Genomic DNA, 14,124 nt, shown 5'->3' on the forward strand with positions numbered 1-14,124 from the left:
GAAATCCAAACCCAACTACGGCAGGGGCAGGCAGGGAGCCGAGAAGCCTGGCCTTCAGTTTGGCTTCAAACTCAGGTGTGCCAGGAGGCGGAGCAGGGGGGGTTGTTTGCTTTTGAAATGCTACGTCCCACTTCTCTACATCTAAAATAGTAAAACAATCATCAGCTCCTTCGATGCGGCGGTGACAAAATGAGCAGAGGTCAGCGTGACGAGGAGGCAAGGGGCGGCGGGGTGTCCCCCTGGGTCAGACGGAGAAGAGCGGATGGGGTCTCCGGCACTGGGGAGAGGGAGGAGGAAGAGGAAGAGTGGAGGTGGGAGGAGGCTGCTGAGGCCCCTGCTGGGTGACGGGACTGACCCAGCCGAGATTCTCTAAGTCATTTGGTGGGGCGCTTCCAGCATCTCCATCAAGAAGGTGTCGATGGGCGTGTCTCCTATTAGCTTGAAGAAGAACAAGTGCTCCAGGCATTTCAGGCCAATGGATCGGAGGGCGGGGAGGCGAAGCAAGAGTTTTGCAAACCTGCAAGAGTGAAGAAGAGAACATGGTTAGACACCTCACACTCAGCTGGTTTTGTCAGAGGTGCGGTGCAGCAAGGAAGGGAGAGCTCACATGGCTCCTGTGAACGTTCCTGGTAGAGATGGGTCTAGTCCGAGCACAGCTCGCCCTTTGGGCTGGACTTCTCTCTAGTTACTGGAAATCACGGGGCTAAATCCCCCATACACTCATTACACCAAAATGTTACCAACCGTCTCTCTCTCTTGCGGGACATGCAATCAAGGTAAACAATGACAACAGCCTGCGGTTACCAGAAGTGAAAGAGGGTAGAGGGAATCTCGCCCTCTGGGTTGTTGGGTTTGCATTTGGCAGCACTTTGTGTAAAGCCATTGAAGTCGTTTTCCTGTATCGGTTGTGTGAGTCTTACACAATAGCAGAGGAGAGAAGAAACACATTGGGCCGGGGCACCAGTTCAGTGAAGACAACAGCTCAGCATCTGCCCCCCCGCCTTCTTTTTTCTCTTTGGAAATAGGAAAATGTGACTGTAAAACCACAAAAACCAGCCGGGGGGCTGGAGTGACTTTTTACTCATTTCATGAAACTGACTAGACTGCAGCCTGATTGCATCCCTTTAATACAGTAACTGACAACAGACAGCAGTGCCACAAGTCGCTCTTCACGGATACCCCCAGGCAGGTACCCTGCTTCCACTGCTCTAAGCCTTTGGGACTCTCTGGCAAAGCAGAAATGTGGGCTGAGGGGCACTATACCCGGGGTGAATCAAATGGAAGACGGCAGCATCTTCTCAAGCAGGGGGTTGGAGTTGGAGATCAGACTTGCCCCCCCACCCCAGGCAAAGACTCCACTGCATGTGCCAGGGCAGGTGTTAAAACACAGCCCCTCCTCCTCTTGCTGGGTTGGGTCAGCAGCTCCCACTTCTCTTTGGCTGGTGTTTTGGGAGCTGCCCATCTACTTTATCCATCTCTCCCTCAGCTCAGCCCAGCAGAGGGGCTTTTCCTGTTGCACCCACAATGCTTTCAAAAACTTGCTGACAAGCAACGCGTGCTGCATTCACATACGAGGGCTTTGATGCTTCATGGGAAAGTCTTTCAAAACACGGGAGAAACAGCGTTTGGCACTATGCAAAACCGGAGCAGGATCACGGGTTTAAGGAGCTGGCTCTGTGGCCTCAAAAGCTCCCCAGCAGTGGGGGACAGACAGTGATTTTCGGCAAAACCCTGGATGGGAGAGACCCCCCAAGGCTGGCCAGCAGCTCTGGGGAAGGCTGTGCTCTGTCTGCCCTGAATCTAGAGTCCAGTGGAGAGGAGCCAGCCAGTGGGGAATACATTCCAGGCGCCACTGAAGAGAGGAGGCGAGGAGCTCCCTTTAGCGGGGGTAGCTGCAATGTGGCTCTTCAATACAATGTGGATTTGGACCTCAGGGCAAACTATGGGACATACTCGCAATTTCTGTTCGTTTGGGATAATGGGCTCGGGCCAAATGAGTTAGGAATTGCATAGGGCTCAGATGCAGAACTGTCTCTCCAGAGACCCTTCCCCACCTCCACCCCCAGAGCAGCTCCAGGAGATCTCTGCCCAGCTCGTTTGGCTCCCCCTCCCCCCACCCCACTACACACCGCAGCGCTTTGGATGAATGTTTTTAAAAAATTCCCATTAATAATAGAGAACGTCTTTATTTATTTTTAGTGTCCCCATGCAAGCAGGGGCTTCAAAATAAGCAACGGAGTTTCAAGGCTGGAGCTGGGCCAGCGAAAAGAAGTATGTGGGGGGGGACGACGACTGTGTGCTCTTATATATATGTATATATATGTGTGTGTGTGTATATTTGCTGAGCTGGAAAGAGCAGTGGGACAAGGGCCAGAAAAAACAAATCAGTCCTGCCATCCCATCCAGGAAGTTTCACTCTAAACCAAACCAGATGATGGTTGCAGCCTTCGGATACATTTAACCGTGAGATAACCAGCCCACAGCGCAATGCACCAGGGCTGGGGCTGGGCCAGGAGAGAAGGGAGCTGATCGCATGAGGCTGCTTCATGTCACGTACACACCAAGCCCTCCCTGCTAGAGCAGCACAGGGAGGCTGGGACTCAGTTATGTTTGGCCTGGGAATGTTTCCCTTAGCCTGGCTGTTGTGCAGGAGTAGCTCATTTGGTGCACGAGCATTTACACTATTCTTGTGAGCCCAGTTCCTAGGGTACAATATTTATTCATAGTCTTGCAGGAAGGCACATCTGAAACTCACCAGTGGACCGTCTAGTCTCTGGCAGTGCCTACTGCGGGATGATTCAGTAAATTGCCCACAGAGAACTCAACTGTCCATTGTTCTACCAGGGGAGGAATTTCTTCCTGACCCCAAATGGGGTTCATGTTGTGTCATTTTATTTATTTATTTTATTTTATTTTATTTTTAGGGTTGGAAGGTTCCTCAGGAGGTCATCTAGTCTAACCCCCTGCTCAAAGCAGGACCAAGCCCAACTAAATCATCCCAGCCAGGGCTTTGTCAAGCTGGGCCTTAAAAACCTCTAAGGATGAGATCCCACTACTTCCCTAGGTAACCCATTCCAGTGCTTCACCATCCTTCTGGTGAAATAGTGTTTCCTAATATCCAACCTAGACCTCCCCCACTGCAACTTGAGACCACTGCTCCTTGTTCTGTCATCTGGTACCACTGAGAACAACCAAGCTCCATCCTCTTTGGAACCCCCCTTCAGGTAGTTGAAGGCTGCTTTCAAATCCCCCCTCACTCTTCTCTTCTGTAGACTAAATAAGCCCAGTTCCCTCAACCTCTCCTCATAAGTCATGTGCCCCAGCCCCCTAATCATTTTCGTTGCCCTCCGCTGGACTCACTCCAATTTGTCCACATCCTTTCTGTGGTTGGGGGTCCAACACTGGATGCAATACTCCAGATGTGGCCTCACCAGTGCCGAATAGAGGGGAATAATCACTTCCCTCGATCTGCTGGCAACACTCCTACTAATGCAGCCCACTATGCCGTTAGCCTTCTTGGCAACAAGGGCACACTGCTGACTCATATCCAGCTTCTCGTCCACTGTAATCCCCAGGTCCTTTTCTGCAGAACTGCTGCTTAGCCAGTCAGTCCCCAGCCTGTAGCAGTGCATGGGATTCTTCCGTCCTAAGTGCAGGACTCTGCACTTGTCCTTGTTGAACCTCATCAGATTTCTTTTAGCCCAATCCTCCAAGCATGGAGCATGGAGATGGAGACCCCTTGTATGTTTGAACCTAGCTTTTGTGTAACTGCGAAGTCTTAATTCCTGTAACTGTCTAATCCATTTTGGAAAACCTATTCAGCTCCCTACTTTCAATTATACCACTTGGCAGCAAGGCATGTCACAACTTAATGATACTTATACCCCGCACTTAGTTAGAGCTCTATGTTTGTTGCTTTCACGGCTCTTTGCAAAGGACGATATCCCTGCCCCCATTACTGATGGAGAAAGGGAGGCACAAAGAGGTTAGGTGACTTGTTCAGTGTCACACAAGTCAGTGACGTTGCCAGGAATAGAACCCAGGACTCCCGTCCACTGGACTATGGTATCGGTCATATGATGCACTGAATATTTCCTTCCATTTCACGGTGATCACTAGCATAGTCCTCAGAGTAGAGAGATCTCGAGTGGAGTCCTCACACCTTAGTCGAGCTGTGTCAAAGCCATTCAGATCTTCACGGGTTTTGGAAAGGAACGAAGTGAAATGGGGTGACCTTGCTTTGCAGGATTTTCTGAGAACATTTGCTTTGGTTTCGATCCAGGTAGGTTCACACCTCCCAAGCCTCCGGTTCCAATGAATCCAGAAACTCAGAGCAAAACTTGGTCGCAACTCTGAATCCCACCCCGCTTCCATGAAGTCTGCCCAGATCTGAGGTGCAAACAAAGGAGTAGTGATGAGCACAGGCTTGAAAGTTCAATGTGGATTTTACACACCCCTCCAAAGACAGGGACGTTTGCATCTGGGGGTTTGGGTCAGTCCATTGCTGAGGAAGAGGGCCTGATTTCCAAAGCCAGCTCCCATTGTAGCAATTATGGCTGGCCACTTATTTCAAGCCCAAATGGGAGTTGAGATCTTTTGAAAATTACTACAAAGTTCAGTCAAAATTGGGAATAGGTTTGCTTAAAAGGTGAAATTTACATGAACCTGAGTTGGCTTCAGAGCTGGCGAGAGGATCCAAAACTTAGATGAGTTGCATGTGGTTTTCTGGGCTTCAACCAACCTTTCTTGTCCTGTTCTCCAAGGTCGCCAACCTGCCTCTTACCATCCTCCAAACCAAACAAGGCCGGCAATAATATTCACACTGTTTTTTAGCCCATTCTGACAATCTTACAAACACTGCTTGATTGCAGTCCCAGCAGTCATGGTTTGAGCTTTGCTTGATCTCACCCTGAAAGGGTCCCTCCTGTTTACCCAGCTGCAGAATGGGTATGTGATCCATAAGGTTAGGGTACTCAAAGGTGGACAGACATAATGCTTGCTACATTGCTCACTTGTGTACTACTGGCTATGGAAACTGAGGCATCTTAAACCACATCAGCCTGATGAGCCATCTCTGGCACAGGGCTGGCTTTGACTTTTGAAATTGAAGTCCAGAACATTGCAACCTCAAAGCAATTTTGGGTTGGCACAATGGCTCTCAATTGTTGCATGAATCAATTACTGTTGTAAGAGGATCCATTTTTTTGACTGTCCAGAAAGGAAGCCCATAAAGCCAGATGAGATGTGAATCCAAATTTCTAAACTATTTTGCTGTTTTTACGGATATACACATTCCTTAACTGACTTGTACCAACAGGCAATTCACAGTGCGTTCCTTCATTTTGTTCCTGACGGTTGCATAGCTGAAAGTTGCCAACTCCAAGCTGTGACTGGGAAAATGCACCCACTCAATTCTGGAATGATCCAGGAAAGCATTGTGAATTTCTCCTCCTGTTCCCAGCTGAATGGGGGATGGAGAGAGAGAGAGAGAGAGAGAGAGAGAGAAAGGAGGAGCTTCAACTGGGGCTTTTGCTTCCCATCAGTGATGCTCACGTGTTTTTCCGAGAAAATTAACTCCGTGTATGTCTTGTTTTTCTGTGGTTGATTCTTGATGGTTTCCCCCGGGGTGCACTCATCCCATTGCTATGTTTCTAGTGGCTAGAACAGGGGACCAGGAGGAACCCAACGGTTCTATTCCCGGCACTGACTTGCTGCGTGACCTTGTGCAAGTTGGATCACTTCTCTCTGCCTCCATTGGCCATTCAGTAAAATGGGGGTGGTGACACTTCTGCACTTCATAGTGGGGGGCTTGTGAGGCTCCATTGATCGGGCAGGGCAAAAATTAATGGTTTTGCTTCAACCGTGTTGCCTCCACCTATACCAGCAGGGAAATGTAGCTCTCGGTCTCCATTTACTCATCTATAAAAGGTTAACATTACCTACCTATACGATTATTGCAAATCTTAAGGCGTGTAAAGGGTCTGCGCTCCCCAGACAAAACGCACTGCTTACAGCAGGGGTCGGCAACTTTTCAGAAGTGCTGTGCCGAGTCTTCATTTATTCACTCTGATTTAAGGTTTCGCGTGCCAGTCATACATGTTAACGTTTTTAGAAGGTCTCTTTCTATAAGTCTATAATAGATAACTAAACTATTGTTGTATGTAAAGTAAATAAGGCTTCTAAAATGTTTAAGAAGTTTCATTTAAAATTAAATTAAAATGCAGAGCCCCCCAGACCGGTGGCCAGGACCCGGGCAGTGTGAGTGCCACTGAAAATCAGCTCGCGTGCCGCCTTCGGCACACGTGCCATAGGTTGCCTACCCTGGCCTATAGTCAGGGGATAGTGTTGTTATTACTTGGAATGGGGAGGAGGCGCTTCTTGGAACCCTTCCCCAGGAGCAGCTTTTGGATGGCACTGTGGACAAGTCTCGTCTAGTAGCAAAGAACAGGAGCTTGGTGCCAACCCTGCCCATGGGGCATCCACGCTCAGACACTCACCTTCCAGGCTGGTCGGGGTATTTGTGTTTGCAGTATGCCTCTAGTGACGCATACACCTTCTCACGCAAAGCCTCCACCTCAGCGGGGTTGGAGAGTCCTTTCGAGTCTGAAACACAACAAGGACCCTTAGCCGAGACTAAGGCACATTTTGGAGCATGTTGGACATTTCCAGGATGGAGACAAGAGGCGAGTGAGGAGTATTGACTGGTGGGCCATGTACATCCAGAGCCATCCCCTAATGGCCAGCTAAGGGGAGTGGATGTCTCCGGTCACTGGTTTGATTCTGGCCCAGTTTGGTGGTGACTGAACAGCACTTTAGGGGCACCTAATTGGAGAGGACTGTTTGGTGCCCTCTGTGAAATGAGTCAGGACTGATGGGGGAGGGTGTTTATCTCAGTTTAGTTCCCAGCAGTTGGGTTGTTGGCTGGCTCAGCACAAAGGCCGAGAGCAGAATGGAAATGGAGACCGAATTTCTCTGTCAACCCTAGAATGGCGTCCGCCAGCCCCCACCACCACCTCCAGGGCAGGGTTGTGGTACAGCACCGAGGAGCAGTGTGCTGCAGGGGACGGGGATGGGGACCTGGCTTGATAGTGCTTTCATTCCCCAGCTTCTTTCACAAGCAACAGAACTCAAGTCAGGCAATTGTCGAGCGTCTCTCCCTGTTTGGGAAATCAGCGTCCCCTTCCGGCCCAGGAAACCAGCTAGCTGGATGAAGAGAGAGAGCCAGGGAACTAGACAAGGGATGGAAACAGGAACTGATGGCCTTCATCAGCCAACTATGCCTGCTTTTATGCTGCGAGGGAGGAGTGGGGAGGGGAGTTACAAGGCCATCTATTGTTTCTACCGCAGCCCAATGAATCCCCTGTAAGAAAGAGCTACAAAGAACAGCTCTGGAGCTAGCGTGCTCGTTGCATCCTCAGGACAGATACAGCACTCGTGTCAACCCTGCCACCTCTCTACAAGCCAGAGGGGGAGTTTGGTCTCCACGTTGATTTAATCCCTGGCCTCTTTGCTGAGACTGCCATTAAAGGGGCCGGCTGTACAACTGCTGGTGGATTTTGCCCACTGGGAATTGGATTTCGATTGCCCTAACTAAACAGCAATAAGGTTCAGCTGCTCCTGAGCTGGCCTGGATGGGAAGCAGCAAGCAACAGATTCTCCGCTTCATCCGTCAATCCCGTGAGCCATGGGCCTCAACCCTAACGTGACATGAACCCTGTAGTTAGGGGACAAGAGAGGAGCGGGGCCATTTTAAGCCTTGGCCTCCTGGCAGAGGCTGCCCACAAGGGGGACAGTTAGCACCAACTATGGTGCTAGTGGTTTTTGCACCGTGGACACAAGGGAACTGGTCTGAGACCACCGATCTCAAGTCATGCAGGCCACTGAACTGCCATCGGTGGGTGGCAACTTCTGGTGGCTACCAATCTGGATTACAAAGGTAAATTAAAATATCTTGAAAGGGTTTAAAAAAAATAACATGGCAGAGTTACACTCAAATATTTCTTACTCGGACAAATCCAGTTATGCTGACTAATCTCAGATTTGGGTTTATCTCCTTCAATTTATCTGCTGTGCTGCGCTGCCGTATTCATCCCTAGAGCCTGCGGTCTGAATCCCAGCCACTTTGTGCATCAGTTCAGTGGGTTCTGGGAGAGCTCAAGTGATTGTGTGTCTGACGATGGCTGCTGGACAGATAATCAGCTGTCGGATTGGCTTTGCCTGACTAAGGTTCTATCCTCCCCACTCCAAATCCAGCACTTTGGTTCACTCCAGCGATTACAAGCCCTCATCAAAAAGCTTTAAGCTCCTCTCAAGCCGCTGACTTGTGGTTTTGCCCAAACTCAAACCACGGCAGCAGGGCCAAAAGAAAGCCCTTTTTTTGACAGCTCCCTATGGGACTTGGTCAGTATTTACATTCCCCAGCTGATCCCTCGGACAACCCCACGCCTTCTGCACAGCAAGGCCTAAGTGACTTAGAAGCCTTCATCTCCGTTTCAAACGTGACTTAGGTATTTAGGAGCCTACATCCTATTGACTTTCAACGAGACTAAGGCCCCTAACTCAGTCTCACGTGGCAATGCTGAGTGAAGCAATGGCTAAATGCTAGTGGAGTGTTAGTTACATGGAGAAATGCCATCCTCAGAGTTGTTTTGTTAGGGATAAGTCATCTTAATCTGATGAGCTACGTGTGTGTGTGTGTGTGTGTGTGTGTGTGTGTGTGTGTGTGTGTGGTGCTGGTTCTCACAAAATCCAACAATTATGGCCTAGTGCGGGGTTGTATCATACTCCCTATCCAGCTGCTAGACGAGCGTTTCACATGGATCCAGTTACTAAGTTTGCTAGAGTGTTGGGCACTATACGGAATCAAGAGTAATTAATACTGGCCACCATTTTGGTTTTGCCTTGGAGACATCCCTTTTTAGAAGGCAGCTACAAAGTAGTTCTCTAGCTTCGATCCACTTTTGAACCTGTTGGGAGATAACAGAACAGCTTTGACTTCTGAAATCTCCGATAATTTTGCTTTTGTCGGGCTGCAGGCATAAAACGGTGCAGGACTCCATGAAGATCAGTTCAGCAGTGCCCAGTAACACCACCTGAGAATCTGGCCTGTTGGTCGCAACTAGGAAAACCCTTGTGACTAAATATGGTCCAAGCAATCTTCCAAAGAAGTGGTATCAGCTGGCTTTTGCGCTGTGCTAAGCTCAATTCCTAGTTAGCCTGCGCCTACAAGAGAATCCTAGTATCTGTAATGTTTCCCTCTCCCCGGGAGGAAATGCCCCTTAGTCTGACAATAAAATATTATATTCACTTTAGAATGGGGAGCTTTAAGATGTGATTATGGCTATTTCTCTAGGCATTACATACACCAGCCCTAGATGGAAGGGGGAACTGCACACAATACACTGATAGGGCAAACAGGCATATTTATAGCATCACACACTCCCATCCCTGGAGCTCCCCTTTGATTTTCTTTCTCCTCTCTTTCACCTGGCTCTCACTGTATCTGGTGCCTAGAGTAATTTACAGTAGCATTTTACAGTCAATAAAAGAAAGAGCCAAAGGAACAGCGGCCCAGCCAAGCCCGAATTGGGACATTAAGACAGAGCATCTGCATGTACCAGGGTTGAAGAGGACAATGGCTCGCAGGCAGCCCAGCTCCGTCTTGTCCATCTGCATGTCTCGCATTTTTGACACGAGTTCTGTCAGTACTCTGCAGGGAGACAAAAATTCCATGGGATCAGCATGAAAAACCAACAGACCTACTCCAGATGACATCAGTTGAGGGGCTGGCTCAGGGTTTGTTTAAGTCAGTGGAACAGTGCCAATATGTACCAGCTGAAGACTTCCCGCCCCCTGCTGTTGCACAAACATAATCCAAGCTGGGTGCCTATGGTTCCTGAGAAACATAGCGAGGACCAGAAAGACTAGCTTCGGAGCGAGTTTAGTAAGGGGCCCTGACACTGGAGAAAGGCTAAAAAGTAAAAAGCCAGGTATCCAAAAGCAATTTCCTCTGCTGGCAATTTTTATTATTCCCTTTGCTCTTCTTGCAGGCATATTTGCCCAGCTTTTCCTGTGAGATCCTGCAGTGAAGTCAGGATTCCACTCCTGTGACCTCACAGGAAATGAATATTGTCACCCAGCTCAGAAGAGGGACTGATAATGAGCAGTCCCTTGGTCGCAACCCAGCTATCTCTGAGAATTATCAAGGGCAGATGATGCAGTCACAATGTGAGTGGTGCTCTGAGTAATAACTGGGTCAGACAGTAGGGAAGTCTCACGTTAAAACACTTTGCCAAAGCAGTGGATTAAATGCGCCCTAAGAGCAGGAGCGTGGCGCCAGCTGGGTATTTTTGGTGCTTTTATGTTGTTCAGAGTGAAAATCAAATATTTTGGTCCAATTAAAGATGAAAAGCACAATAAACAAGCATCCTCTTCATGGCATTAGAGCCAGCTGGCCCCCATGAAAGATGTATTAATTTGCTTTGGGTGAGCAGCTCACAAATTATTCTGGGTTGGACGTTTCTGTGCGTTTAAAAGGAGAGACTTGAGGTTGCAGCCTGGACTGACATGGATGGCAAGTTTCCATATGCATAGCATGGCCAATACATCTCAATCCTGGCCATCGGTCCCATCCCCTCAAACCAAACCCCCACATCACAGCTCTGCCAACAAACCTTAGCCCTGACCTGCGACTCTCACTGCTATTCCAGTCTTCCCCACCCACAGCTCTGCCAATGCACCTCAGCCTAGACCCCTTCCAAAATATCTGGCATCAGCCCCCCACCTATCAAAGATGGCGCCGACTCCTGCGCTGTGAGCGCTGTTCCGATGCACATGGAGGCCAGTGGCCAGGAGGATCCCATCTTTCACAGCTATGGAACGGTGGGAGAAGGAGGCGATTAGAAGCTCATTCCAGCCTGGAGAGAAGAAACAACGAAGGATGACGGTTAATACCAATGGCTCCCCTATGGCTTTAGGAATCAGGAATGCCACCTCCACCAAGAGTTGAGGAGGAGTCATTGCAGAATGGGTCTTGGCCCCGCCCTGCCTATTTTTCTTTGGTATCCACCCCTCTTGCAGGAATCCTGAGTTAGATGCAAATATTCTATGGAATGATCCCTTTCCTGGTTGTCGGAGGGGAAAATATGGGAAGAAGCAGTAAATAGATTAAAAAAAATCTATTGCCAACATTAGGTAATAGAGGCCATCTTCTTTACAGTCAAAATGCTAGCATTAGAGCAAATCATTCCCCTCCCCCAAGTCTCTCTGTACAGACGGCAATTGACCTGTGTATGTGTGTGTAACTACACATACCTAATGTGGCCTAATACCCATGACATGTGTCCAATAAGGAGCTACTACTAACGTTGTTTCCAAGCAATAAGCATGCAAAGAAGCTAAGAGCCTGCGATTCAAATGCGTGCTTCTGAAAACTGTTGGGGATATTGTCTGTTTTGGTCCTCTGCTTAGCCTGCAAAGCTCTCCAGGGCAGGTACCATCTCTTTGCTCTGTGTTTGTACAGAGCAATGGGGCCCAGGTCCATAACTGGGGCCACCGGACATTATTCCAACACAAATAAATAATGTATTCCATGTTGTTTTATTTCTTTAAAGCATAGGTGGTTGTCTTATTAGAAGTTGTCACTGGAAGTCAGGCATCTGTGAAGGTATATATATTATACCTTCTGTGCTTAGATACTATGGGGATAGCTAAAGCTGGTTAAAAAGTGTGTGTGTGTGTGTGTGTGTGTGTGTGTGTGTGTGTGTGTGTGTGTGTGTGTGTGTGTGTGTGTGTGTGTGTGTGTAGAGGAGGAATTTCATAAAAAAAAAAAAAAATCCCCAAATGTCCACATTCAAATTTTCATCGAAATATCAAAATTCCGGCATCTCTTGACATGCTCTACTGACATGTGCGTTGGAAACATTCAAGCTGGATAAGAAAAGATGGGTCTGCTAGTAGAACTGGGAGCTAGGACTCCATGATGCAATTGCTTGGCTCTGCCATTGACTTGCTATGTGACCTTGGATAAGTCACTTCATCTTGTGTGCCTCGGTTTTCTCATCCGTAAAACCGGGCTAACAACCCCGACCTACCTCACAAAGGAGGGAGAGGCTTACTTGATGTGTGTACATTGCTTTGAGAATCTCAGGTGAAAGGAGCTAGAGAAGTCCAAAGTATCTGATTCCTTCATCTGACAGAGCCGCCTATTGGTGAAAGCTGGAGACTCAAATTCTAGTTCCACCTCCAGTCACTGTAATATACACGCTAATCAGTAGACAAGCCCGTTTTCAAAGAGAGGCGTGTACTGCCCTCTGTTGGCGCCCGGATGAACTGCAGCAACATGTCAATAAGCTGGAAAAGCAAGACAGCCACAGAAGAAATTCTTCTCTACCAATCCTTCCCCCCCCCGATTCCGTAGAAGGCATCTCTGGGAGACGTCATGAAGAAAACAACTTCTGCTGGTGGCTGATACTTATATCAGCAATAAGCATTAGGCCCCGGTATGCTGGTGAGTAGCTTGTTTAGGGATTGTCATATTTACACACTTTTGCAATCACGGGCTATGCGCAAGGTATGCCATTAGAATGGCATACAAGGGATAAAGTCCACTGTTTCTGAATGGCCATAGAATGTTTCCATCCCAATTAAGAGAACATTCTATGACTATCTACAGGGAGGGATCTGGCAGCTACAGAGGAGTTTGCAACACTGCATACCACAAGAGGGAACAAGGGCAAGACATGGGGGCCAGAACAGGGAATATGCATTAGCCACACTTTACAACTTCTTTGTCTTTAGCACCTAGAGGATCCAACCCAGATGAGGTATCCATTTATGCGGACTACTGTACACACACATATTAAGACACAGTCCCTGCCCCCAAAGAGCTTACAATCTAAACAGACAAGACAAAGAAGGGGGGGAAAATAAAGTAGTATTATCCCCATTTTGCAGATGGGGAACTGAGGCACAAAGATTATGTGGTTTACCCAACATCAGACAAGAAGTCTGTGGAAGAGCTGCGAATTAGGAACATGAGATTGGAAAGGACCTGCTGGGTCATCAAGTCCAATGCCATACTATTGCAGGCAATCGCTGGTTATAACCCTGTTCATGAATTTATCAAACTTGGGTGAGTTGGGGTCCTTGTCCTCCCTATCCTTGGTTGTAGGCTGCTCTAGTACCCCACTCCTCTGATGGTTTGAAACCTTCTGATTTCCAGCGTAAATTTATTCATGGCTAGTTTATCCCCATTTGTTCTTGTGCCAACACTGTTGTTTATATTACATAGCTCTTCTTCCACCATGTATTTATAGAAAGCAATCAGATCCCGTCTCAGCCTTCTTTTTGCTAGGCTAAACAAGCCAAGCTCTTTCAGTCTCCTCTCATGAGATGAGCCCTCCATTCCCCTGATCGTGCTAGTGGCCCTTCTCTGAACCTGTTCCTGTTTGAATTCAACTTTCTTGAACACGGGCGACCAGAACTTACACCATATTCCAGATGAGGTCTGACCAGTGCCTTGGACAATGGCATTACTACTTCCCTAGCTCTAATGGAAATCTCTCTCCAGATATATCCTAGGATCACATCTGAACCCAGATCTCCTGGATCCCAGTGGCTTTATCCCAAGACCATCCCTTCTCCTCAAGACTAGCTTTCTTCTCACCGTAAGTAAACCCAAGACTGGCCAGGCTGATTTCACTTGTAACGCGAACCTAGGCACCTGACAGCGAAGAGGCCAGTGTGTTAACAACCTGCACCACCAAAAGTTTCAGTAAGCCATTCAGTCCCATTAAAAAACCCTCGTGCCACACATACTAAACAGAGAACCTGTCAGACCTTTGGCCAGCCCACTGTCTAAGCTGCAGGACCACCTCAGATTACCTCAATCATCTCAATTGTAATTCAGACTTGGAAAGGAAAAATCAACAACATGAAAACAGGTTTAAAAACTTGGGGTTTTTCTTCCCCTTGAGAAAGTTCTAAGAGGGCGGATTTTAAATGATTAAAGATTACATGGCACGGCTGATTGAGGGCCCATCTAGCTCCCGCTCCTCAGAAGATGCGAGTTCCATTTATTTTGCCACAGAGGATGCATGGATGAATCCAACCGACGCTCTTAGC

The 14,124-nt window shown here is 48.2% G+C and overlaps 1 protein-coding gene across 1 annotated transcript in view; it reads right to left on the reverse strand.

Moving 5' to 3' along the window:
- Window positions 1–369: 369 nt before the first annotated feature.
- The window catches only part of RXRA (retinoid X receptor alpha), a 71,035-nt gene continuing 57,280 nt past the window's right edge, over window positions 370–14,124 (reverse strand). The window contains exons 6-9 of the mRNA XM_065418718.1: window positions 10,784–10,916; window positions 9,618–9,709; window positions 6,498–6,603; window positions 370–517 (exon numbers count right to left, since the gene is read on the reverse strand). Of these exons, the coding sequence (XP_065274790.1) occupies window positions 370–517; window positions 6,498–6,603; window positions 9,618–9,709; window positions 10,784–10,916 (479 nt within the window). The remainder of the gene's footprint in view (window positions 518–6,497; window positions 6,604–9,617; window positions 9,710–10,783; window positions 10,917–14,124) is intronic.

This window comes from Emys orbicularis, chromosome 18, assembly GCF_028017835.1.
Source record: "Emys orbicularis isolate rEmyOrb1 chromosome 18, rEmyOrb1.hap1, whole genome shotgun sequence".
NCBI classification, from domain to species: Eukaryota; Metazoa; Chordata; order Testudines; family Emydidae; genus Emys; species Emys orbicularis.